Source organism: Asterias rubens, chromosome 13 (assembly GCF_902459465.1).
Source record: "Asterias rubens chromosome 13, eAstRub1.3, whole genome shotgun sequence".
Classification (NCBI taxonomy): domain Eukaryota; kingdom Metazoa; phylum Echinodermata; class Asteroidea; order Forcipulatida; family Asteriidae; genus Asterias; species Asterias rubens.
The window spans coordinates 11,714,002-11,739,541 of NC_047074.1; the positions used below are offsets into that span (position 1 = coordinate 11,714,002).

Consider the following 25,540-nt stretch of genomic DNA (forward strand, 5'->3'; position numbering starts at 1 on the left):
TATAAACTGTGACTATTATCGGTGATTGCTTTGCATTTATGGCTTTCGGAATTCCCCCATAGTTGTCCAACCTTTGACCGCAAAACTCGGCTATGACGTTCTGCAACAAATCAGGCAGCCGATTTCACGAAACTTTACGCAACTGCGTAGGTCCACTTGCGCAACGTTTATGGCGCAATCGGCCCGAGGTCCATAGATCAAGTCCATAGACTTGTGGACAAGTCGTTAATGGCCTGTCGCGGTGAGTTATTCGAGTCGTGGTGGTGAGGTAAAAATGCAGGTTTCCGCGATCGACTCACTGCCATAGATCACCCCTCTCGTGCGAACTGTAGCTGGTTGCCGTTTTTAGCTCAGATAGCCGTCACGGGAGCAGTTGTCTTGCAGGGCCAGCAGTCTCGCGATAATATCACACTGTGTCGCGGGAATCGCGGGGAGATTCGGAATCGAGGGGGAGAGGGGGAGAGAGGGAGAGTCAGAACGCTATCGGGGCGACAGACTTTTAACGACTTGTCCACAAGTCTAGATCTGCATTACACTGTGTGCACATGAACTATTTCAAACCTCGTTTAACCATCTTTGGTTTAACCAAACACTCGCTCATCTAGTAAAACCGCTGCACGCAACGTTAACTAAACACTCGCCCAATCACTAGGGAAGAGATCGGGTGTGAAACCAGTGCTGCAAGAAAGAGTTTTACACACCCATTGACAGGTAAAATACTACAGCAATAATATGGGCAAGCAACCAACTAAAACACCTGCTAGAGAGCCTGCAACAACTGCAGATACCGATCTAGTGACACTCAATGTGGGAGGCAGTCTCTACACAACGACTGTTGCAACACTGACCCGCTATCCAGACTCCATGTTGTTTAGCATGTACTTCGGTCTCATCCCAACCCAACGGGACAACAACGGCCACTACATCATCGACGGGGACGGGCCCATCTTCCGTCACGTCTTGAACTTCCTCCGCCGCTCCTCGCTCTGTCTTCCCAATGACTTCAAGGAGTGGGACCTCCTGAGTGCGGAGGCAGAGTTCTTCAAAATCAAGGAGCTGATAGATGAAGTGAAGTTGCTGAGGAAGGAGCGGTTGGTAGAGGGCATCAGATTCAGACAGGACACGAATTCATAGAATTGTGTTTTCATTTTCTCGGTAAGTCGAAGTAACACCATTTTATGGTGGTGGACACATTACCTGGACACTAAAAGGTTTGATTAAATTAATTTGTCTGTGTACACTAAAACTAAACAGTGCACTCTTTTTTAGTGTCCACACCTTGAACAGACTAATGATGAACTGCATGAAGCATGAAAGCACACACAACTTCGTGTGACAAGGGTGTTTTTTCTTTTATTGTTATCTCGCAACTTTGATGACCGATTGAGCTCAAATTTTCACAGGTTTGTTATTTTATGCATATATGTTGAGATACACCAACTGTGAAGGCTAGTCTTTGACAATTTCCAATGATGTCCACTGCCTTTAAAGGTACTAGACACGTTTGGTATTAATGTCGTAGGCCACTATTAAATTCTCAATGCATCAAAATAAAATAACACATCTTTGATTTTTGTTTTTATGTCGACCCAAATTGGTCATTGAATGCATGATAAAGGGAAAGAAAAACCCACCCCTTGTTGCCCAAAATTGTGTGCTTTCAGATGCTTGACGAGACTATCAGGCCTGACGGTCTTTTTGGGTGAGAAAAAAAAACCTCTCGCTCAAAAACTACATTACTTCGGATGGACCTGTTTCTCACAATGTTTTCTGCTATCAATAGGTCTCCATTGCTTGTTACCAAGTAAAATTTTATGCTCACAATTGGTTGAGTAATTACCAACAGTGTCGAATGCTTTCGAGCTGGTACTTTCAAAGGTCAAAAAAAATTGTATACTTGTTTTTAAAACATTACTATTAAAATCACATTTTAAGGTAACAAAAAGTGACATTATAAACACACCATGTGAGAATGTAAAGTGATTATTGTAGTTATTGTTTGATGATGCATCTTTACTGGTTTATTTTCATTTATACCATATACACTGTCTTAGAGTGAAAAACACTAATTTTTGTCCGCCGAAAACCACTTTTGCAAAAACCCATGGCGGACAACCCCGTTTAGAGTGAAAGACAGGTACGTACTACTCGATTTTAGAGTCAGTGATGTTTGTTCCAGTTTCACTCATAAAGAGTGACGTCACAGAGTGACGTCAAAAGAGCGAAGTTGACACCGTTCGGGCAATATCAAAAATTGTTTACTCTGTTACATTAAAGACTCTGGACACTATTGGTAATTGTCAAAGACCAGTCTTCTCACTTGGTGTATCTCAACTTATGCATAAAATAACAAACCTGTGATATTATTTTGAGCTCAATTGGTCGTCGAAGTTGCGAGATAATAATGCAAGAAAAAAACACCCTTGTCACACGAAGTTTGTGTGCTTTCAAATGCTTGATTTCGAGACCACAAAATCCAATTCTGAGGTCTCAAAATCAAATTCGTGGAAGTTTACTTCTTTCTCGAAAATTACGTCACGTCAGAGGGAGCCGTTTCTAACAGTGTTTTGTACTATCACCCTCTCCCCATTACCCGTTACCAAGTAAGGTTTTATGCTAAAAATTATTTTGAGTAATTACCAATAGTGTCCACTGCCTTTAATGCATTATTGGGATACCCAATTAGTTACAACTGCCGTCGATTTCACCAAACTCTTAGGATTAATATTAGGACTTGGGGCAAGTTAAAGCCATTGGACCCTTTCGGTTCAGAAAAGAAAAATCACAGATTTACAAATAACTTACAGGGTTTACAGAAGGCAATGGTGAAAGACTTCTTTTGAAATATTATTCCATGAAATGCTTTACTTTTTGAGAAAACAGCAAAACAATATAAATTCTCGTTAACGAGAATTACGGATTTATTTTAAACACATGTCATGACACGGCGAAACTTGGACAAAACTGTTTACCGAAAGGGTCCAAAACTGTTTACCGAAAGGGTCCAATGGCTTAAAATTCCGTATCCGAAGTTACTCGTCCAAACTTCTTGAAATCGTACAGTGTACAGTGTCCTTGCCATTATTTTCCCCATCAGCGATCAGAGCAACCGACGGCTGTTTGACTTCCATCGTGGTTCGCTCGGTTATATTATTTTATGCACGCTCTGACCATGCTCTGGGTGACTCATGTACATACACACAACAATAGTGGCATCACTCACTGCGGGATTCATACGACAGGGATTGAATGTACTGATGCATCATCAGAGGCATCGGTTTGGTTAGCATTATTCGCTCCAATTAGGGAACATTTTCATGAAGAGTTTTATAGTGATATAAACCGTTTCTTCCTGTGCAGATCGAACAGCGTTTTAGGACACGGCAATGGATTACACGCCGCAACCAGCATCTACTGATGATCATAAGCCTTCAGATCTAGTGACACTCAATGTCGGAGGCAGTCTCTACACAACGACTGTTTCAACACTGACCCGCTATCCGGACTCCATGCTAGGTAGCATGTTCGGTGGCAACATCCCAACCTATCGGGACAACAACGGCCACTACATCATCGACGGAGACGGGCCGATCTTCCGCCACGTCTTGAACTTCCTCCGCCGCTCCTCCCTCTGTCTTCCCAATGACTTCAAGGAGTGGGATCTCCTCAGTGCGGAGGCAGACTTCTTCCAAATCAAGGAGCTGATAGATGGGGTGGAGTCACTCAAAGATGAGCGGTCAGCGGGAGAGGGCAGCAGACAGGAGATGGAGTTCACTGAACTAAGTTTTGTCGATAATGGAGAGCTGATGTATAGAGGAACAGGGGTGACTCTCAGGACTATCCCAACGTTATGGCAGTTCTTTGAGGCACACGCCAATAAAAACACAAATATTGCAGATCGCGTTGATGCTACAGGGACGATCGTATCGAAGCAAGGTGTTAGGGGAGTGGACCGCATGAAAGTTTATCAGGAGATGACGCGACTGGGGTTCAGGCTGCTGGACTCTTCTGTATGGGAGAACAAACATGTTGAGATAAAGCTGTTCGGTCGGAATGCAATTGGAAATAAATAGTTTATTAATTATTTTGTCTGAAACTTGAAATGAATGTGTGGAACGAACGGTGTTGGTCTTGGAGAATAGAAAGCCATGGGTTAACTCTCCCCGGAGGAAAACATTTCCATTGGATTCCATTTGAGTTCCATCGATATTTTGAATGGGATTTAATGGAATTCCTTTCATGTTTTAATGAAATTCAATTAGAGTGGACCTAGCTTGGCCCAATTTCATAGAGCTGCTAACCACACAGATTTGCTTAGCATGATTTTTTGTTTTGCCTTGATAAAAATAGGATTACCCTACACAAACCAAACTTCCAAGTGCTATTTTCAGGATAATGAAAAAAACAGCAGCTGAATAACAAGAAAAGGAAATTTGGTTAAGTAACGTTGTTTTTATCAAGGAAGAAATTTAATGCTAAGCTATAATTTCGTGCTGAGCAGCTCAATGAAATTGGGCCCAGTTGGGTTCAACGGGATCCCCTGTGAATCCCATATTGGATGCCATTGAATATTAAATAACTGTCCCTCCTACCACAACAATCCCATTGAGTTTGAATCCAATATCCCGATAAAATCTTCAAAGGGATCCAATATTTTCCAAGTTTTTTTTTCCTAGGCTGTTGTTGAAAAAAAATCTTGCCCCAGTACGTTATCCCTACTCTTGAGATAATTTTTTTCATTGGGTATTATTATTAGCCTTGATTGAAAATGTGTATTATTAATAAACCTGCTGTCGATGTCAACACTTTTCTTCCTAATTTAGGATTAGTCTTTAGGACTTAAGACGAGTTAAAGGCAGTGGACACTAATGGTAATTACTCAAAATAATTATTAGCATAAAACCTTACTTGGTAACGCCTGGGGAGAGGTTGGTAGTATAGAACATTGTGAGAAACGGCTCCCTCCGAAGTGGAGTACTTTTCAAGAAAGAAGTAATATTCCACGAATTTGATTTCGAGACCTCGGATTTAGAATTAGTTTGAGGTCTTGAAATCAAGCATCTGAAAGCACACAACTTCGTGCGACAAGAGTATTTTTTCCGATATTTTTATCACGCAACTTCGATGACCGATCAAGCTCAAACTTTCACAGGTTTGTTAACATTATGTTGAGATACACGAACTGAGATTGACAATTACCAATAGTGTCCACTGTCTTTTATTTCCGTATTCATAGACGCCTACGGGACGAATTGAACCCATCCTAGGACGGGTTACTCGTCCTAACTCGAGATGGATTATGCGTTTCGTGATCGTTAGCAGGGGTACGAATTATCCTTGGTTGGGGGGGGGGGGGGGGGGGGGGGCTGGTGCCAAGTCTGTCCGCCAGACATTCGGCCCCTCGTGGGAAGTTAATGCGGGCTATAAGTAGGATGACCGATACGAGAGGGTGCATGCTTTTTAAGTTATCTCCCCCCCCCCCTGCCCTTGATGCTAAAAATTTGTACAATAATAAACCACACTGATTCAAGGCGATTAGTGGATATAGTGGGCCTACACTGAAGAAGAAAATACACTGGCTATTTTTATTCAATCTAATGCTCCACATGACGAGTGCTCTGGCACGATGAGCTCACGAGACCACCCCCACCCCCCTTTCCCGCCGGCGTATTATTTTTGTTTTGTTTTATCCCGCATAGGGTTTGTACTGTTCCTGGTCTGATTAGGAGAATACGTTGCAATGCTTTTTGAAATAATCCTCCATTGGGGAGGCGTGCATAACGGTGCAATTATTAAAATTGAAATCCTTCGAGAGAGAACATGTGCTACAGTGCCCTCATGTTAAGACACTAATAGGGAGTATTTATAGTACAAACCCCCTCGCTGTAGTGTTAAAAAACACTCCACCCCAGACCGCCCGAGTGACCCTTGAACTTTACATTACCCCCTCTCTGAGAGTTTAAAGCAGACGGCGGTAGAGGGCGCTGCTCATTGTTGTTGTTCAGCTAGCTGTTGGTTGTTACAATTTTACATGTGTGTCTGCCACTGATCTCTATCACTACAGTATATATAGGCTATAGGTCAGTGGTGTCTGCTTTGCATCTCAGAATTCGTGTTTCTTCCAGTTATCGCCAGTTATAATAATAGTAAGAAGTTTACATTTATTATTGGACGAACGAATCTTCTGATTCTTATTGGATGAATTCAACGGGTGTCAGTCAGTGACTGACAAATTTCACGGGATTACATCGGAAGAGTAATAACAACTGAGCTGAGTAAGTAAACATTAATTGTAAGTCAAGTGAAGTGTGAAGCATTGCACACACTACTCTTCCTTTGGTCACACTGTGACACTGACCTGTGACTCGGGTCAGTGTCTATTGTCTGTAAATTTTACCTCCATGGTCAACTCAACTGCCACCTTGACTTAAGCTGTGTAAATGGCTCTCTTTTACATCGGTCTCATCACAGTGGTGACTGGATTGAGTGTATAGTGTGATGAGAATAATGTTAAAAGTCAAAAAGACTAATATTTAATAAATCTAATAATAAATAAAGAGAACCATTTAGCTCAACAAGGTGGGCTATCTGAATTTGTCTATGTCACCTGTAGTTAGACTTTGTCATGTTTGTTGCGATAAAGTAACCCTCCTCCCGACAGTCGCCATTTTTGGGGGGCTCAACTGTACAGGCGGAAAATTTATCGTATGGCGCCACCACTTTTTCATTTGATATAAATTATGAAATAATAATGTATCTAATTTACTCAATGAGATATCCCCTTTTGTAAAAAATTTGAGCTGAGCAGTCACTGCCTAGCCCTACAGTACTTCTAGAAACTATATATAAGGCTCCCCTGTGAGCTCACAGGAGAGCCTTATAGTTTCTAGAAGTAGCCCTACAGTCTATTTGTATAAATATGATTTAGACATTTGGAAAAGTTTCTAAATCATTCCTGCCACCAATTTCTTTACCTTTTTCGTTGCTGTTGTTGTTGTTTAAAAATACTTGCCAAACTGAGAATGTGTTAAATAGATTGAGTTGATTTAAAAACAGGGAGGGGGGGGGGGGGGGTGTCACGGTTCCACTTTACCAGCCCATGAGCACAAGCACCATATGGTACTGTCCTGCAATCAATATTTTATTGAGTGTGCACCATTGTTGTTAAATATTGTTGAGTCATTCTTACTTTTGATGTGGATATTATTTTCACAACAGGTAGTGAGCCCTCTTATGGAGGATTTTCTAACCCTAAAGGTTGGAGGGTGTCTCTATCAGACGACCCTAACAACTCTAAGAAATCGACCGGACACAATGCTTGCAAAGATGTTCAGTTCTCGATTCCTCTTAAAGAAAGATGACGAGGGGAACTTTCTCTTAGACGGGGACGGCCCTACATTCCGCCACATCTTGAACTTCCTCCGAAGATCGTGCCTTTGCCTCCCAGAGACATTCGAGGAGTGGGACCTCCTGAAGACGGAGGCAGACTTTTTCCACATCCAGGATCTGATCGATGCGGCAGATATTCTGTTTGAAGAAAGGGAGGAGAGGAAGAAGCGAAAAGCAGAAGAGACGCAGTTTATCCAGATAGTGTCAAAGAGAGCGACCAGCGACGGGCACTTGATCACGGGTTACATTGGCTCGTTCAATCTCTTGAAGGAGATCGATCCTCTGTGGGAGTATTTTCAACAGTTCTATTATGACGAGTACACGCATCTTTCTGTTGAAGAGTCCATTGAGGAGATTCTCGAGCACAGCCAGGGAAAGGAACTTACCGATGGTGGGATTTCATCCGTAGAAAACTTCAAAAGTTTGGATCCTCTGGCCACCTGTCAAACCATAACACAGTATGGCTTTGCTTTGATCAATACAACCACTCTCGCTCCAACCAAAACTCACTACGATATCCAGAAGTATCTCTTTGGACGTACAGTCAAGAAATAGATCTTGGGTTGTTCTCTACAGGGCGAGTCAAAAAGAAGTTGACCACCGGGATTGGTGATGTTTTTCAAAACAAAAACAAATTACACTTGTTCAGTAAAGCATTCATTTAAAGCCATTGGACCCTTTCGGTAAACCGTATTGTCCAAGTCCCACACTTCATGTATCACAACTTATATATAAAATAACAATCCTGTGGAAATTTAGGCTCAATCAGACATCGGAGTCGGGAGAAAATAACGGGAAAACCCACTCCTGTTTTCGCGCGTTTCGCCGTGTCATGAAATGTGTTTAAAATAAATCCGTAATTCTCGCTAACGAGAATTTATATTGTTTTACCGTTTTCTCAAAAAGTAAAGCATTTCATGGACTAATATTTCAAGAGAAGTCTTTCACCATTACCTTCTGTAAACCCTGTAAATTATTTGTAAATCTGTGAACTTTTTTTTTCTTTCTGTACCGAAAGGGTCCAATGGCTTTAACAAGCACTCTTTCTTGCTTATTAGGCCTAACAGAAACAAAAATTTACGAAATTGATGATTTTTAAGGGGAGGTTGATATCTTTTTTAATAAAGGTAGGCCTACTCATTTTGCAAGCTGTCCATGGAATGACTTTTGTAAAGAGGAGTTGTGCTTGTTTTAGGCTTACTGAACGCACAATTATGGTTTGTAATTGTTTGTAGAATGTTAATGATTGATAGGTTACTCCTTGCTACTAACATGCCTTAAGGCCGAGTCACACTGCAGCGAAAACGATAACGATCATGACGCAAAGAGAACGCATTATATATTGGTTGAATTGTTCCAAACAGAATTTGCACACGCTCATTCAACCAATATAATGCGTTCTCTTTGCTTTGTTATCGTTATCGTTCTCGTTTATCGCTGCAGTGGGACCGGGCCTTTACTCAGATGTTCAGATTTAGTCAAGCATTCGACAAACAATTACAAACCATGAGTGCGTTCAGTTAAACAGGCAGTCCTCTTAGGAATGATCTATTTGTTTCATTCTTTTTTTTCTAAGAAGCAGGCGAGAGCGCTTGTTAATATGCTTTCTTTACTGAACTTTTGATCAACATTTGTTTGTTATCAAAGGTGGCCGAGTAGTCCTCATGTAAATGTTAGGGTTACTTTACAGGACTCTGGTCTGTAACTGCTTTTGTAACTGTTTTAAAAGAAGTTGTTGTTGTATCAGGAGTCCAATGGTGATAAACAACATGCTTTCCTTTTTTTTTTATTAATTAATTTGGTGCTTGACATGTGGCCTGTTGTGAACTTCACGTAGAGTTAAAACTAGTCCTATCTCGAGGTAGGACGAGTTACATGCCCTAATTTAGGACGAGTCTTCGGTTTGTAATATCTCATAGGACTAGTCCCAAGTTAGGACTAACCCTAACTCCTTGTGAAATCCACCCATGGTGTACCCCTCTCTCATGTTTTGCCTTCATTTTGTTCTGTAAATCTCAGGAATTCTTGGGAGGATTTTAGGGGGTACTTCTGTACAAGAGGAAAAAACTGCGTAAAAGCCCAACATTTGACTTTTTTTTTGGGGGGGGGAGGGGGGTACCCTGGTATTCATTTTTAAACTACTGTTCCCAGTCTTGTGATTCCTCCCCAACTGTAGTTGGTCCTTGTCCTACTTTATTTGTGCTGGTCAAATTGTATTTGGAACAGGCCCATTTACAATCGTGCTGAGCATCAAGTTGGGCTTGACAAATCATTTTCTGTTTAGTTCTAATAAAAAAATAATTTCTGTTTTTTTGCAATCACCCAAAAAGTACCTGGTAAAATCTTATCAGTCTCCTGGTTGAATCAAATTTAATCAAATTAATCAAATTTTGATTTTTAGGTAACTTTATTAGACTTATATTTATATTTTGGGAAGGGAGGGGGCGGTTGTTTGCATTTTTGGGGAAAAGGGCACTCATCACTCGGCCCCTTCAACACTTTCGAAGAGAAGACTATTGGCACGGGGAAGGGAATTGTTGATTTATAAAATATATTTACTTATTGATTGTTGTTGTTTTTGTGCCCGCAATATCAATACCGCAATTCGAAAGAGGGCGCACTTCATTTTTAGCAGTCTTATTTCTGGCATCGGGGAATCCCCTTCCGCAGAGTTTTTGCCACACCACCAGGAAGAGTAAAAACTTGGCCGAACATTGCACTGTTTCGACTACTAACTGTAAGTGTTATAAATTAAACTATGGTTTATCAGAGGGTGCTAGGTGTGCTGATTTTAAAGCTCACTTTGAAATTGAAAGTTCTGTTGTTCAGTTGTGTTTTTCTAGGTTTTGATTTTGAACATCACCTACGGACCACTACAGCACGTGTGTCATGACTTTGTATGGTGCCGTTCTCGTGGTTGAACCAATGGACCCTTCCCATGAAATATGCTAATCACATTCACGCATGCGTACAGACCCTGTTGGTTGGCAAACGCCATAGAGTTGTGCACTAAGCAGACGCGCAGTCGCGTCTGCGTCACGCACCCATTAGCCGTGTACAAAACAGCGCGATATTCCCTCATTTTGCCAACCAAAACGTTAGTGCGCACGCGCTATGTGCAATTTACATTTATATCATGGGAAGGGTCTATTGCAATATTGTTTTCGTTTCACTATCGTCTCCCGTATACTCCTAGAACTATTATGAGTTTTGACATTTAGTGTAAATAATTCCAAACAACAAACACTACAATAATGAATGCTATATTGTCGGTGCGTGACCTGGATCAGCCAATTAAACTGGTTTGTCACTGAAAACATTTTTTAAAGGCAGTGCATGGACACTATTGGTCATTACTCAATAATTATCAGCATAAAACCTCTCTTGGTAATGGGGAGAGGTTGATAATATAAAACATTGTGAGAAACGGCTCCTTCTGAAGTGACGTAGTTTTTGAAAAAGAAGCAGTTTTCCACGAATCTGATTTTAAGACCTCGAGTTTAGAATTTGAGGTCTCGAAATAAAGCATATGAAAACACACATCTTCGTGTGACATGTTTTGTTCTTTCATAGTTCTCTCACATCTCCGACGACCAATTGAGCTCAAATTTTCACAGGTTAGTTATATTTTGCATAATGTTGAGTACACCAAGTGAGAAGACTGGTCTTTGACAATTACCAATAGTGTCCAGAGTCTTTAATACAAAAACAAAATTCAAAATAAATATGTACACTATAGTAACATGTACATGTAGTTTAAAAACAGCTTTATTTGCCCTGGGTTTGGCTGTGCTGGCGGGGTGAGGACAAAATAGACATAAAGACAGTGTAAGCACAGAGTCTTCTATCATTTTAAACATCTACTTTTACCTGTTTAACTTGCTCTACTTATAATGATTGTATGTACCTTTTGGCCGCCGGTGTCGGTTCGAGCTTTTTGTATTTGCTTTAGTTGTTTTTTATTGAGGTTGTTGCTTTAATTTTGTGTTTTGTCTTGTAATTTTTTGTTTAATTAAATAATGTTTACCTATGAACTAGTTTTACTTGTAGTTCTACTTTTTGGCAAGCTTTGCCACGCGTGCAGTAAATAAATAAACCAGAATATTAGAGCAGCCTTTTCTCAAAAATTATTACGTTTTTAACGTTCTTGTTTCTTGCACGATTTCAGCGATTTGTTATCCCTATGTGTGGAGCATGTTTGGTTGAGTGGATTCTTAAAACGTGTCTCGCTTTTGCATTATTAGTCCTGCTTCCAGACGGAAATTTCACTCAGACTGACATAAAGTACGTAGACTATGTCAATCATAGTATTTGTGATAGTGTAAAACAGTTTTATTTCGTAACCAGTTTCTTGAATGTGATGATCTTGATACTCTCGGTCGGCTACTCAGATCGTTCTGACAATCCTCAATTTTGTTTCAATTTTTTTCAAGATGGTCTAGGGGTCGTCTAGAGAGTAAGGTTCATCTCGTTTCCTTAAACACTGGTGTATGGACCAGATTAGTGTAGAAATCTTCTCCATTTTTTTTGTTGAGGTTTTGTGGAAATAAATAAATAGATAAAATAAATAGCAACGTATGCATGGCACTTGATGACGCTGTTCACCTTCGCTGTGAGTTATTACTCTGTGAATATTAAATGAGGCATAACGTGAGCGCATCTACATGTACATGTACCGACTGATAATAATTTATTATGTCTACTGTGTATAATAAATGCATTCTCTGCATACAGAGATCGCTCTATGCACCGGCCGCGATATGTACTTAAATTACAACGTGTCAAGAAATTCAATGGCGCTGTTCACCTTCGCTGTGAACTCTGAATATTGAGGCATAAGGACCGCAAGTACATGATAGGCCCTAAACGTACTGACTGATATGTATGATAAATCCAGAGATCGCTCTAATGTACCAGCATGTACATAAATACAACGTGTCAAGAAATTGTACATGTGTAAGCTGCATGGTGGCGATGTGTAGTGATTGAGATAGATAGGCCTAGAGGCCTAGTATCATGGACGAAGTGATCAATCTGAACGTCGGTGGTAGTTTATACACCACGTCCTACTCAACTCTGACCCGTTATCCAGACTCGATGCTCGGTGCCATGTTCAGCGGTCGCATCCAATCCGCACGGGACGCCAACGGTAACTTCGTCATCGACGGGGACGGACCCCTCTTCCGCTTCGTGCTGAACTTCCTCCGTCGATCCACCCTCAACCTCCCGGAGGATTTCAAGGAGGTTGATCTCCTGGCAGCGGAGGCAGATTTCTATCAGATCGAGGCTTTGATTGATGCGGTGAGATGCCTAAAGGAGGAGAAGACACGCCTTGAGGAGGTCCTCCAGACGCAGAGGGAACGCATCCCGGAGATGGAGTATGTGGAGGTGGAATATGAGTGCGCATCGGGGCAGTGGATCGTCTTCGCTAACGCCGACGTCCTCAAAAGAATCCCTATCATCGTGGGGTCGTTTAAGGACTCGCATGCCTTCAAGAACAGACTGACACGGTGCGAGGAGAACGGGCTTAACCTCCCAAGGGGTCAACCCGTGAATAGGGTCAGACTGTTCCGGGAAACCTCGCAGCTGGGGTTCGGTTTGCTCTGTACTTCCTCCAGCGGTGGGGACGAGAGATCGACTGACCGATGGGTTTTTGCACGGGAGGTTAAATCATAACCTCATAATTATGAGGGACTAACCCATCAATATAGGGTCAGACTGTTTCGGGAGACCTCACACAGGTGGGGTTCGGTTTGCTCTGTACCCCATCCAGCGGTTGAGACGAGAGGTCGACTGACCGATGGGTTTTTGCACGGGAGGTTATGGTTAACAGAACCTCATAATTATGACACCTCATACTGGACACCTTGACGTACCTCGCACTCTAAAGAAACAGTTTAGATTTTCAACATTCTATAAGCATCAGTTGTGTACCCACTTTTTTGTATTGGCCTAAACATGTATAAGGCCGAGTAAAAAAAAGAAACATGTTTAGCGTACCCGCCCGCTTCCTTTTTAGAGGCAGCCTCCTTTTTCTTTCTTTTTTTCTTTTTTTTCCCTCATTTTTTTATTTTCTTTTTATGATTTTTTTTTTAATATGAAATCTCAGCTAAAACAATCTGAATGTCTTGTCTGTGAATGTCTTGACCAAAATGTTTTATTTATGTATTATGTGTTTGAGCAGTTGAAAAAAACAATGGATATTTGACATTTAAAAAGAATGACGGCCATCTTGAAATAAAAAATAAAAATTAAAAAGCCCCCCTCCTTCCTTTTTTTGAGAAACCCGGACGCTAAACATGTTTCTTTTTTTACTCGACCTAATCTAAAACATGTTGAATACAAACGATCCTACAAACCATGTGAGGTTGTGTAAAAATGACAGATATGTTTATCAATTAAATAATTATTTAAAAAGTGGGTAGATTATTTTGTGTTTAAACTCTTAACACTGTTTTACATGAGACTTTTATAAGTAAAGCAGAGGCTTTTTTGCTGAGCAAAATAGACGCAGGCATCAGCCTCACGAAGATAAAATGTTATAGAATTCTGGTTGGTGATATTTTCCCACTAAGCAGTATCTAAAGTGCTAAGCAAGATTCTGGTCTGATTTTTTAACATTGTGCCCTGTAGTTAGTTTATTAGTTGGGGTTGGGGTGCTGATTAGCCCTATTATAGGACTCGTCCTCTGTATACAGATACAGAAAAATACGAAAGTGTAAGGTCGCCATGCAGGGCTAGGGTGCTGATGTGGATCTGTATATATTTTTTGTTGTTGATGAATTCGACGGTGGTAGTTTTGAAGATGTACTTATAATTATATATTAAATTACTTTGTATTTGTTTTGAAATTTTCACATTCCACCCTGAAAGGCAGACCTACCATTTTCTTAAGTTTCAAATTTTAGAAATGTTATTTCTGTTACGTTTATTCACCCAGTTAATGCCCCCCCCCCCCGAATTAATTACCACCGGTTTCTGAGAACAGAAGTGCAAGTGTACACATCAACTAAATTCACAACGTACATTGGTCCATCAACATAAAACTCACCAACCAGCAATTTTCACTAAATCACAAAACGTACTTCCGTTAGTCACTGTAGCAATACACAGCACATCTTCCATAGTATTTTTTTTAACAGCATTAACCGTCAATGTTGGATAGTAAGTGATTATAATAAAATGAATACACGAAAATAACACATGATCTATATTACGTGCATTATTAGATGCACAACTGTGTGGTTTACTCTGTTGACGTGATCTCGTACTTGGTCATTCTCGCTCATTGTTTTAGACAGACATCTTTAAAGCAGGTAGGTCGTGAGATTGTCAATTTTCAAGGCACTGGACACTATTGGTAATTACTCAAAATAGATGTTAGCATAAATTTCATTTGGCGAAGGAGAGCTGCTGATATAGTATAAAACATTGTGAGAATGAAATAACATTATACATTTTGAGAAAGAAGTAATTTGTCACCCGCACAAAGACTTCAGGCCTGAAGCCTTTTATTTTGGAAAACTGAAAGCACACAAACAGTGTAACAATGGTGGTTTTTCTTTATCCTTATTCACTTGCACCTGCGATGACCAATGGGAGACTTTCTGGGACGATAGAGGGCAGCAGACTTACCGGGTAGATCCATTGTTCTCAGAATTATGCGCATGTTCAGAACTACGTAAACAATGGAAATTTACCCGGTATGTCTGCTGCCATCTAGTGTTGGAAAGTCTCCTATTGAGTCAAAAACTTAACAGGTTTATTATTGTATGATGCCTATTATGTTGGAATACACCAAGTGGGTGTACAATAATTATTACCAAAGGTGTCCAGTGCTAATACAGGGATGATAATACGATACGATATGATAATACAGGGATGGCATTTGCAAACAAGAGTATGTCACAAGACGAATGATTTGTCCTAAAAAATATAGGTAAAATAACGAGCAATGTTGGCAATTTTGAAAATTAATAAAATTATTAAATATTTTATAATTATTTCTCAGAATGTGACACATTCAATGATCGTATCACCAAAGGCACATTTCCCCCAAATAGTTCACCTATCTGCCCCACCACTATAAATTGTCGTCAATATTTCTTGTTAACAACCTTATAGTATTTAATATAAATATCAAACAATATCTCTTAAATGTTTTCACCATATTTTGGTCTTTTTTGTTGTGGTGCTGTTGATGTTGTGTTGTTGTGTATGTCTGGTTTTCTTTGATGTTGTTTTTGTTGTTGTTGTTGTTTTATTTTGTATTATTTTGTTTTATTTTGGTCCAAGGGACTATTAGGGGGAGGGGCTTTAAGCACATAGTATACAGTATGTACACAGTGTGTATGGCCCCTCGATTATTGAACATGTTATTGAAGTTGGCCTAAAACAGTAGGCCTACACGGATTTTTTTTCTACTGACAGTGAGCGCATTATAACTACCGAGTCGGTATTCTTTAAAACAGCTGTTGGTCACGATGCGCAGCAGCAGTCGACATGCTGGCGTATTGGATTAGATTATAATTAGATTATATTATATTAGGTTGTATTAGTTTTTTTTTCATCATGTAGACCTGAAAAGTGTTTTCCACAGTCATACAAAATACACATTACAAACAGCCACACAAATACAGACAGTATACATCACAATCATAATAATACAATCGAGAGTTTAGGTAAATAAAACAGCTAACATTCAAAGCAGTTGAAACTCGATGGTCTCTATCTGTTATAATCCAGCGGTAATTAAAAGGTCTATGTACTTTTTGTAGGACAAAAAAAAACACAGTGTCTACAGATTTACACTTAAATTACACAGTTTGAAGATAATGATAACAAAAAGCTTCCCCGAAAATTAGTTCTACCAAATCCAACCTCTCGTGGAATCAGTCCGGGCTCTGCAGGACGTCCAGGAGGATCTTCATCGACGAGGAGCGGAGGATGCAACGCAAGACCATCCGACCCATGGAGTACCTGAAGGTAGAGCTCTTCGTGGGGGCACTCCTGGTTCGTCTACGGTACCGCCCATCAGGCTCTCGATGAGATACCGTACTTCGCAAAGTACTACGCCCAGTTCACTAAGAAGATCCCGACTCACCACTACAACATTCCTAAGCTTGAGAGCCCGGAGGCGTACGGATGCAGCTCATGCAAGGAACGCGAGACGAACCCCTGAATAGGGTGAAGATGCAGCAGGAGGCGTCTGAGGTCGGATTCCGATTGCTGTGTCGAAACAAATTCGTGGAAAATTACTTCTTTTGTCGAAAACTACGTCACTTCAGAGGGAGCTTTTTCTCACAATGTTTCCTATCTACCTCTCCCCATTACTCGTTATCAAGATAGGTTTCATGCTAATAATTATTTTGAGTAATTACCAACAGTGTCCACTGCCTTTAAACTACGAAGCATACAACGAAACGATGTTACTTGTTTTTTTCGTTTAGATTCCATTCGTGGTTCCTTATCTCTGACTTCTTTCTTTAAAGGTACTGGAGACGTTTCTTGGTAAATATTGTCAAATGCAAGTTTTCTTACTTGTCAACATGCATAAAATTACAAACCTGTGAAAATTTGAACTAAATTAATTTTGTCGTCGACGTTGCGAAGGAAAGACACCCTTGCAAAGAAAAACACCCTTGTCGCATAAGTTGTGTGCTTATTCTGAAGCTTGAATTCGAGACCACAGCTGCTGAGGTCTCATATTAAATTCAAATAATTTACTTCTTTCTCGAACACTACGTTCAGAGGGAGCCGTTTCTCACAATGCTTGTTACTGTCAACAGCTTTGCATTGCTCGTTATACCAAGTAAGATGTTATGCTAACAATTATTTTGAGTAATTAACAACAGTATCCAGTGCCTTTAACTACGTGTTTATAATTTAATATTTTCGTGTTCGAAAAGTAATTTTGTTTTGTAAATTTGCCACTTTTGAAATAGAGTGTAGTTTATGAATCACCGAAGAAAAATGCTGTAATAAAAAGTATCAAGGTATCGTGTTTACGACTTTTTGTTTAAGAGAATGATTTAAATTGTGTAATTTCTCATTTTTTACCGACGATGAATTTGTGATGCTTGAACTTATCTATTTTTGTTTTCATTAACAGCAACACACCGTGCTGCTTAATTTAAAGGCGAGACCATCATTGTGTTTGTGTTTGTGTTTGTTTGTTTGTTTGTTTGTTTGTTTGTTTGTTTGTTTGTTTGTTTGTTTGTTTGTTTGTTTGTTTGTTTGTTTGTTTGTTTGTTTGTTTGTTTGTTTGTTTGTTTGTTTGTTTGTTATTTTTTCCTTGTGTGGGGGGGGGGGACACACCCACAATTTTGGTACTCACTAAGAACCTCTTCTATTTTAATGGATGTATAATCACATTGGGCTTAACTCCTATAGAACTACACTAAGATGGCCAGCAAGATGATCACCTTGAACGTTGGAGGAACCATCTACACGACCTCAATCGAGACATTGACACGCTACCCTGACTCCATGCTAGGGACAATGTTCAAAACACAACATGAAGACAGTGGGACCCGACTCGACCCATCCAATAAGGATGAACATGGCCGCTTCGTCATCGATCGGGACGGTCCCATGTTCCGCTTCGTGCTCAACTTCCTCCGAGAGTCAAGCCTGACCCTACCAGAAGAGTTCAAGGAGCTGGGTATCCTGAGGCGGGAAGCTGAGTTCTACCAAATCGGGCCGCTCATCGAAGCTGTCGACAAACTTGTCGATGAGGCTGTCGACATGATAGAGCCGAAGTCGAGCAGTCAACTGGAATGGGTTAAAGCTGTGTACTCAATTGCTGATTATTCATGGACAATCTTGGGCAAACAGGAGATCCTTGATCAGATCAAGGAACAACAAACAAAATATCACTACGAAGAAAGAGCGCATGATCTGCGGTTCGTCCCCCTTGACATCTCAGTAACAGTTAAACTTATCGATGTTGTCCTGGAAACTGTCTTGCGTAAAGTTGCAAACCCGGCACAGGATGTGCCGGATGATGTTCTGTGTCCCTTAAATAATCTCGGATTTGTAAGATTTTGCGTCACTTCTTACGGCTACTCTGAGCACTTGATGTTTGTACATAGAACCTATCCAGAGTCTAGAGAATGACCTTAAATAATACAATAAAGAACATACCTGGCGAATGACCTACCCCCAGAGAACGACCTTTAACACAAAGAAACTACCCAGCGAGTGACCTTTGATAACAAAGAACTTACCCAGCGAATGACCTTTGATAAAACAAACAACCTACCCAGATAATGACCTTTGATGAAGAAAGTATCTTACCAGGGAATGACCTTTCATAAAAAAAGAACTTACCCAGCGAATGACCTTCGATAATAACAAAGAAACTAGCAAGCGAATGACCCTCTCGCAACTTCAACGACCTGTTGAGTTCACTTGTTCACATGCTTGTAATTTTATGCATTTGTTGAGATACAACAAGTGAGAAAACTGGTCTTTGGCAATAATAACCAAAGGTGTCCAGTGTTCTGTTATAGAAAATAGTTTTTTAGTTTTAAGCGGGGGCAAAAACATTATGGGGTGGGGATATTTCATCTGAGTGTACAGTGCTAAAACACATCGGTGTATTGGTAAAAACCAAAATTAATATTCTTTATCCCCGATGCAAATTTATTATCTCTGATATTTCATCTGTAAAAAACTTTATATTTGTCCACTTTCTTTACCTCATGTTTGGGGGGGGGGGGGGTGGTCAAGAGAGGCCAAGTGTTCTGAGAGGGGGGGGACCTCCCATCCTCGGTCGCTCTCTGGTTACACAACTGTTGAAAATGTGCCTTATAGGGGTATCGACCGTAACTACCGCCACGGTTTTAAGAAGAAAAAAAATGATATTGAGAAAACATGTCTTTCTGTGCTTTATACTATTTTCACTACAATACATGTACGTAACATCCGAACATTTCCAAGGATATATTTTTGTTATTTAATGGAAAATTGTTTTTTAGTTTTAAAGGAACGTTACAGAATTGGTAAGAATTAAGGTCGTGAAGATCACAGATTTACATTAAGTTTACACGGTCTAACGATGATGATAGAAAACATCCATTGAAATAATATTTCGGTCTGAAATGTCATACTTTATGAGAAATAAATAATCTAACTTCGCGTATGGAGTTTATCGCTCAGTGAGCGTTTTATTCATTTTTATTTTGGCATCGATTCAATGCAAAATTTGTAATCGGTTTTTCACTATTCTCTCGTGACCCAGATAGCCGATCGATCTCAAACTTCTACAGGTTTGTCAGTTTATGTATAGTGGATAACATAAAGTGCTTACACTGCCAGCAACTGTTTTGTTAGCAAAACCAGTTATGTAATGTTCCTTTAAGTGTTTATGAACTAAGTGTCATCTCGATTCCCTAGAGATTGATGTCGAAAAAGAAAACGGGGAAAAATAAGAGAAACAATTAAGAAATTATTAATTATAGAATAATTATGGATAGTACTTCGAAGCTTTGTTTTAGTGTTAAAACCAGGGGCATGTGTATAGACATTCTGTATTATTAATGAGATGGTAATTTTACGGAAGATAAAATAATATTGAATGTTAAATTTCTTTTTAAATTTCTATGTTAATATGTAGACTCCTGTTCAAGTTCTTGTGGAGTCAATTCGTAGTAATAAAATAATACTGCTAAGTTTTAAATAATTTATAATGCTTTTGCTTCATTTGTAATAATAATGAATATAATTGGGAATCACTTGTTGACATTACAGACAGTAGGCCTACAGAGCAAAACACTTCAGTGCATGCGGCTTCGCCGCTCGCGCTGGTCTTTTTCCGTGCTTTACATCGGCGTGCCGCCGCCGCGTGTGCCTTGATTCAGGGCTAGGGCGGGGGGGGGGGGGTGCGTCTGATATGGCGCACCGAAACGCCCCTTTACAAAGCCAATATTAAGTAGGCTTCACATTGTCCAAACCTGCTCCATTCAGGGCACACCCTCTTCCAATGAAATCGATGGACTCTATTCGATTCAATTCAATGAAATTCAATTCAACTTTATTGGTCCTACCATGGAGGAAATTCACTATGCATACATGGACTACATGGAAAAATTTAATAACGCAGAATCATACATAAACTACTGGAAATAAATAAGACTAATTAATCAGAAAACTACATAAATACACCACAAAGGAATCATTTGTGAAACCAACTGAACAACATCTCAGCAGAAAGCCTATTTAGTTATCAAACTTTCATAATCAGTCATGTGCGGACTAAAAATGTGGTTGACTTTTCAGAGTCTGGGCCCAATTTCATGGCTCTGCTTACCGTAAGCACAGAATCGGCGCTTACGGAAGCGGGGAATTCTGTGCTTACGGCAAGCGTATTTCACGGGTTAGCGGTGAATTTGGGCTTCTGCGCTTGCGTACTCCACGTTACTATAGGCATTCTACGCTTACAAGGCTAGCTCAGAAATTCGGCGCTTGCACGTAAGCGGGGAATCGCGATCGTAAGCGCAGAATTCGGCGGTAAGCAGAGCCACAAAATTGGGCCCTGGTATCCTGAGAGGTCTAGTTGAAATCATTTTACATAAAACTGTCCATAAAGTGTTTATGTACTTTTTCCTAACAAAAAACACAATGTCCACAGATTTACATTAAACTTACACAGTTTGAAGATTATAATAGTAGAAAGCTTCCCTTGAAATTTTACTTACTGAGGTGCTGTAGTTTTTGAGAAATGAGTAAAAGTAATAATTTTCGTCTCAGTTTTAGCATGTAAAAACTTATTAACCAGTTATGCTATGGTTTTGGTATAATATCATAACTGGTTAAGGGGATTTTACATGCTAAAATAATGTTGGTCTCATGAGACCAACATTATTTTGTGACTTGTTTTATTCATTTCTCAAAAACTAAACAACCTTAGTTAGTAATATTTGGAGGGAAGCTTTCCAAGTTATTGTAAGTTTAATGTAAATCTGTGGACATTTTGAAAAAGTACCCGAATCCTTTAAAAGCAGTGGCCACTATTGGTAATTACTCAAACTATTATCATAAAACCTTTCTTGATTCGAGTAATGGGGAGAGGTTGATAGTAATGGTAAGCTGTTGATGAGTGTTGACACGGCTCCCTCTGAAGTGATGTAGTTTTCGAGAAAGAAGTAATTTTCCACGAATTTGATTTCGAAATCAAGCATCTGAAAGCACACCGCAACTTCTTGTGACCATTGTGCGACAAGGGTGTTTGTTTTTCTTTTTATCTCGCAACTTCGACGACCGATTGAGGACAAATTTTCACAGGTTTGTTATTTTATTTATATATGTTGAGATACACCAACTGTGAAGATAGTCTTTGCCAATTACCAATAGTGTCCAGTGTCTTTATAATTATAAGTTATAAACTTGCAACTGTACTGGTTTAGGAAACCACGCACAACGATGACTTAAATACATTACCGTTGGCTTCCTCCTTTAGATTTACACCAAGATGGCCACCAAGATGATCACCTTGAACGTTGGAGGAACCATCTACACGACCTCAATCGAGACCCTGACACGCTACCCTGACTCCATGCTAGGAACAATGTTCAAAACACAACATGGAAACAGTGGAACCGGACTCGACCCATCCAACAAGGATGAACATGGCCGCTTCGTCATCGATCGGGACGGTCCCACGTTCCGCTTCGTGCTCAACTTCCTCCGGGAATCATGCCTGACCCTACCAGAAGACTTCAAGGAGCTGGGTCTCCTGAGGCGGGAAGCTGAGTTTTACCAAATCGGGCCGCTCATCGAAGCTGTCGACAAGCTTGTCGGTGAGGCTGTCGACATGATAGAGCCGAAGTCGAGCTGCCAGATGGAATGGATTAAAATTAAGTGTTCAAAAATAGATACTTCACGGATACTCTATGGCAAACAAGAGACCCTTGATCAAATCAAGAGTTATATATCGTTATTTACAGATCAGCGTACCAAGATTACTGTGTGGTACATCCCGCGTGATATTTCGGTAACCGTTACACGTTTTGATGTTTTACTTGAATCTGTATTGCGTAATGGTTCTCAACAGTATTCTAAGCTGCTGGATTTTGTTCAATCCCCCTTAGCATCCCTCGGATTTGTCATGTTAAGCGAATCTTCTGTCAGCGATTCTCATTATTGGATTTTTGTAAGAAGAACCTACCCAGACAAATGACTTTCGATAAAACAAGAGCTTGATATAGGTTTTCAGCGCAGTCAATTTCAGCAAACAAAACACGATTCAGTTTCTTTTCAAAGAATCAGAATCAGTTCAAAATTCGTGCATTTTCCTCAAACCAATAAAGGTATTCTCTTTGTATAGATATTACATTTAGTTTTATTTTCGTGCACACATAATTTCGTTCTTCTCATAGATTCTATTTCATTTTAAAGGCATTCAAGATTATTCGCCTAGACAGTTCTCATTGAATTTCGACTAAACATTGTTGGAATTATTGAATGGTTTACCAGCCTCTTTCTGTTGGCTTTATTAAAAATTGTAAAAACACTGCACACCTATAGTAATTAATTGTCAAATACCAGTTTTCTCACTTGTTGTATCTCAGCAATAGGCATTGTAAAATAATGTTGACTCAATATTGGTCGTCGAAGTTGCGAGAGGCAAATGGAAGAAAAAACATTTGTCGCATAAGTTGTTTGCTTTCAGATTCCTTGAATTCGAGACCACAGCTGAGGTCTATATAAGTCAATTCAAATTAATGTTTTAGTGAGAAATTAACTCTTTCTCAAAACCTACGTTACTTCATAGGGAGACGTTTCTCATAATGTGTTATACTATCAACAGCTCCCCATTGTTCGTTACCGAGTAAGTTTTGTATGCTACTATTATTTTGAGTAATTACCCATCGTGTTTTCTTATTCTTGTTCGTTCCTAGTCATTTTACTTTATTGATAGACATTCAAGGCTACAATTTCACTAATTATCAATTATTGATAACAATAATGACAAGCACCTCGCTTTTGGCTTTCTCGAAACAATTATTTTCCGAATCTGATATATATAACAATAACATTAATTTAATCTTAGGGGCAAAATGCACTAGTTTATGTCATTAATAAATCACATTAACCTATTAGTGCCTCTTGTTTTGCACAATGTGTTGCACATCAGAAACACTTAAAGGCAGTGGACACTATTGGTAATTACTCAAAATAGTTGTAAGCATAGAACCTTACTTGGTAACGAGTAATGGGGAGAGGTTGATAGTATAACAAATTGTAAGAAACGACTCCCTCTGAAGTGACGTAGTTTTCGAGAAAGAAGTAACTTTCCACGATAAGTAGGATTTGAAACTTTGCATGGTGGAAATACGGTATGGAAAGGTTTGCGGTAACACCATGTAATGACTATCTCTAATGAGTTGGGGTGGTTCTGATAACTCGACGTTTCGATCAGTATGCTCTGATCGTCTTCTGGAGAATTCTCCAGAAGACGATTACTGATCGAAACGTCGAGTTAAACCAACGGTTCTTTTCAGAACCACCCCAACTCATTGGAGATAGTCATTATACATTGTGTTACCGCAAACCTTTCCATACCAATTTTCCACAGAATTAGATTTTGAGGTATCGAAATCAAGCACCTGAAAGCACACAACTTTGTGTGACAAGGGTGTTTTTTCGTTCATCTCGCATCTCGACGACCACTTGGGTTCAACTTTTCTCAGGTTTGTTATTTCATGCAATGTTGAGATAAACGTAGTGAGAAGTGGTCTTTGACAATACCAGTAGTGTCCGTGTCTTTAAAGTCAACAGCTTTTGAGTACTACCCAGTCCAATCTTCACGATTCAGTGCACGCCCTTTTCTCAGAATGGATGAACTCTTAAACTAATTAGTCAGTCTAAGTGTGGTCTAATGAGAACAAAGGTACAATTTGCTTTCCAAAGTCTAGTTATTCCAATATGCAATTGTATTCAAATTGTTCAGCACATTGTACTTCAAAAATTTGGTATTTGGACGGCTTGGTTCGAAACCACACACAGCACTTTACCATACTCACTTTGGGGTTACTCCTATAGAACTACACCAAGATGTCCACCAAGATGATCACCTTGAACGTTGGAGGAACCATCTACACAACCTCAATCGAGACCCTGACACGCTACCCTGACTCCATGCTAGGAACAATGTTCAAAACACAACATGAAGATAGTGGGACCCAGTCTCGACCCATCCAATAAGGATGAACATGGCCGCTTCGTCATCGATCGGGATGGTCCCATGTTCCGCTTCGTGCTCAACTTCCTCCGAGAGTCAAGCCTGACCCTCCCGGAAGACTTCAAGGAGCTGGGTCTCCTGAGGCGGGAAGCTGAGTTTTACCAAATCAAGCCGCTCATCGAAGCTGTTCGACAAACTTGTCGATGAGGCTGTCAACTGCAGTCAACTGGAATGGGTTAGGGTTGAGCATTTTTGTGGTTCATTAAAATTCTTTGGCAAACAAGAGATCCTTGACGAAATCACGCAAATGTGGTCTGTTCCACGTTATCCAGTTACTTATCATCCGCAGTTCATTCCGCGTGATATTTCGGTAACACGTTTTGATGTTTTACTTGAAACTGTATTGCGTAATAATGCTCAACAGCCCACTGACCTGCTAGCTGATATTCAGGACTACTTAGAACCCCTCGGATTTGTCATGTTTAGCAAATCTTTATACAACCAGTCTGATTGTTTCACTTGTGTACGAAGAACCTACCCAGACAAATGACTTTCAATCGAACAATAGCTTGATTAACAATAAAACACGATTCAGTTTCTTTTCAAAGAATCGGAATAAGTTCAAAATTCGTGAAATTTTTCGCTTTGTAGACTATTGCATTCAGTTTTGTTTTCGTGCTCACATTCATTTCATTTTAATGCCATTCAAGACTTTATTTTACGCCTAGACAATTCTCAGTGAATTTCGACTAGCATAAATTAAAAACATGGATGAAATTATTGAATGGTTGACCTGCATCTTGCTGTTGGCTTCTAATTGGAGGATCTTTGCTACCTGTTGGTTCTTATACTTCATAGAGCTGCTTAAGCATGCTTGGCAAAAAAATTGAAATGGTGCATTAGACATGATATTAATTTGGCTGGTAACCTTGCTTGGCTATATTGATGTGCTTAAAGGCGATGGAC

At 39.9% G+C, this 25,540-nt stretch overlaps 3 protein-coding genes and 1 long non-coding RNA gene across 4 annotated transcripts; 3 read left to right on the forward strand and 1 right to left on the reverse strand.

Moving 5' to 3' along the window:
* Positions 1 to 520: 520 nt before the first annotated feature.
* LOC117298729 lies at positions 521 to 8,033 on the forward strand. The gene is made up of 4 exons (XM_033782047.1): positions 521 to 1,125; positions 3,378 to 4,072; positions 6,086 to 6,146; positions 7,219 to 8,033. The coding sequence occupies exons 1-4, from the start codon at positions 733 to 735 to the stop codon at positions 7,942 to 7,944; spliced, it is 1,875 nt and encodes a 624-aa protein (XP_033637938.1). The 5' UTR covers positions 521 to 732; the 3' UTR covers positions 7,945 to 8,033.
* Positions 8,034 to 10,056: 2,023 nt separating this feature from the next.
* LOC117298569 lies at positions 10,057 to 17,867 on the reverse strand. The gene is made up of 3 exons (XR_004519980.1): positions 17,785 to 17,867; positions 13,710 to 13,714; positions 10,057 to 10,124 (listed from the first exon to the last, which is right to left on the reverse strand). It is a non-coding gene; the product is annotated as an uncharacterized LOC117298569 (long non-coding RNA).
* Positions 10,093 to 23,181, forward strand: LOC117298567 (BTB/POZ domain-containing protein KCTD4-like). Its single transcript, XM_033781885.1, has 2 exons — positions 10,093 to 10,126; positions 21,851 to 23,181. The coding sequence occupies exon 2, from the start codon at positions 21,863 to 21,865 to the stop codon at positions 22,568 to 22,570; it is 708 nt and encodes a 235-aa protein (XP_033637776.1). The 5' UTR covers positions 10,093 to 10,126; positions 21,851 to 21,862; the 3' UTR covers positions 22,571 to 23,181.
* LOC117298568 (BTB/POZ domain-containing protein KCTD6-like) lies at positions 12,147 to 13,418 on the forward strand. Its single transcript, XM_033781886.1, has one exon. It carries the CDS (start codon positions 12,406 to 12,408, stop codon positions 13,063 to 13,065), a length of 660 nt encoding a protein of 219 aa, XP_033637777.1. The 5' UTR covers positions 12,147 to 12,405; the 3' UTR covers positions 13,066 to 13,418.
* Positions 23,182 to 25,540: the final 2,359 nt, after the last annotated feature.